At 43.4% G+C, this 2154-nt stretch overlaps 1 protein-coding gene across 1 annotated transcript in view; it reads left to right on the plus strand.

Moving 5' to 3' along the window:
* The first annotated feature begins 223 nt into the window (after nt 1-223).
* Nucleotides 224-2154, plus strand: part of CGAS (cyclic GMP-AMP synthase) — an 18461-nt gene continuing 16530 nt past the window's right edge. The window contains exons 1-2 of the mRNA XM_025216945.1: nt 224-416; nt 1364-1583. Of these exons, the coding sequence (XP_025072730.1) occupies nt 411-416; nt 1364-1583 (226 nt within the window). The 5' untranslated portion in view covers nt 224-410. The remainder of the gene's footprint in view (nt 417-1363; nt 1584-2154) is intronic.

The raw sequence follows: 2154 nt of genomic DNA on the forward strand, positions 1-2154 counted from the left end.
GAATTATTACAATTACTAATGAAACCGGTTTATTACAGTGTTTACCCCTTTGCAGAGGGCCGGGTAGTGGAGATGGGGTGGGGGGGACGACAGCCAGGCAGGGACTGAGCCAGCATGCATCTGTTTATCTTCTTGTACGTCGAGGCACTGTGGTTGAGAATCATTGCATTAGAGGACATAAGAAGCATGTGAATCAGGGTAATCTGGTTGGTACAGCGTATGTGGAATTTCAAAAAGCTATTCCACACCAAAGGTTCTTGATAAAATTAAGTTTTCAACATTAGAGGCAAGATCCACTCCAGGATCAATAACTGGCTAAAAGATGTGTACAAATGATCAATTCTCACCATGAACAGAGGTAAACAGTGGGGTTTCGTGGCTGGGGCCTCTGCTCTTCAACATGAAAACCGATGTTGGTAAGTGAAGTGATTTGTGGGGTCTGGGAACAACTCAAGGTGCCCACAAATGATAATGAGCTGTACATGAGCTGTTATTACCCAGGAAAAGTATCCTTGAGTTACTGTGGATCATTCTTGAAAAGCAGCATGAAAAAGGCAAATAAAATGTTAGGGATCATTAAAGGAATTGAAAACAAAATATAGACAATGTTGTTATGCTACTGTATACATCCACGGTACACTCACATCTTCACAGATTCACAGAAGTTTAGAGCTGGAAGGGACCTCATGAGATCATTGGGTCTAGCCCCCCTGCTCTGGGCAGTCTTCCCAGGACTTGATCTACTTGGAGCAGGAGCAGTATGTAGGAACTGAAAGGTGGATTAAAGATTAATATGGTAGAAATTGGATATTAGAAACTTTGTGAATTAGCTATGCATTTTACACTGGTTTTAGTCCAAGGACATGCATGTATAACAGGGACCTGTAACTATGGTCACTTTTAACCAGTAATGGCCTACAAGCATAACCACAAAAATTCCTTTCTTACACTAACTGCAAGGGTAAGCTTGGCATTAACAATGATAGTATCATGTATAAGTGTCCCAGAAAGTGGTACAGAAGCAGAGGATGCAGTCGTGTGTGCCAAGGCTCTTCCACAAGCCTTACCACTTACAGCCAGTGAGTAGTTTCACACCAGCTAATGTAGGCATTATATTAACAGCCATCCAAAACTAAGATTTTTTTCAGGAGGTATTTGCTACCTAGTGGGATGGTGTTGCCTTGCACTGAGTTCACTGGTCCTTTGGCACAAACTAGTCTGTATTTATTCCCTGTTACACAGTACAGTGGAATGGAGAACAAAGTCCATTGAGGCATTTGTAACAAAAATGCAGGCTAAAGCTGTAAATTAATTATATAAGCTTGTTCTGTACCATTTAGTAGCATATGTCTGCTGTTCACAGATTTCTGAACCAGATGAGTTTGATATCATGCTTAAGGTGCCAATTCCAAGAATACAGCTGGATGAATGTGATGCCACTGGTGCCTTTCATTATGTAACTTTTAAAAGACATCCTCAGAAACACCTGGACAAATTTTTAGATGATGATGGAAAATTATCAGCAGACACCATGCTTTTATCAGTGAGGAATATTATTAAAGAAGAAGTAAAGAACATAACAAGTAAGTATGCAACAGATTGTATTTTAATTTAGGGATCTTAATGAAAATAATGTTGTGCATGCATTATTTTTAGCTTGTCGTCTTGTCTGCGGCTATCTGGGCAAAAATATGAGAAATCTACAAATATCTAAGCCGGTCCTTATCACAAGGGACAAACAATAATCACACTAGTGCTAGGTTATCAGCAGGGATCCAGGTTTTCCATTTCCCATGGAAAAACCATGGCTTTTGCCTGAGAAGAATGCAGATTTTTCATTTTAACAGAGAAACATGCGGATTTTGCTTTTTTGCAAACGGCTCTCTACAGGCTGAAAGAGTTCTAGCCTGCAAAGGGCTGGGGGGAGTGGGAGGAGGGTGATCAGGCAGGGGGCACTAGGTAGCCTGGAGAGCCGCTCCCACAGGTAAGTTGGGGTGGGGGGTGGAGAGGGGGGGAATTGAGGTTGCCATAGGGAAGGAGGGAGGAGCCAGGTGGTGCGGGGGACTCAGGGCCCAGGGCCAGCAAATGCAGCTGCGGAGCCCCAGCAGGGCGGGGGATGGGGATGTGGGCAGCTCATCTGGGGGGGGGGGGGGG

This window comes from Alligator sinensis, unplaced genomic scaffold, assembly GCF_000455745.1.
Source record: "Alligator sinensis unplaced genomic scaffold, ASM45574v1 scaffold499_1, whole genome shotgun sequence".
Classification (NCBI taxonomy): domain Eukaryota; kingdom Metazoa; phylum Chordata; order Crocodylia; family Alligatoridae; genus Alligator; species Alligator sinensis.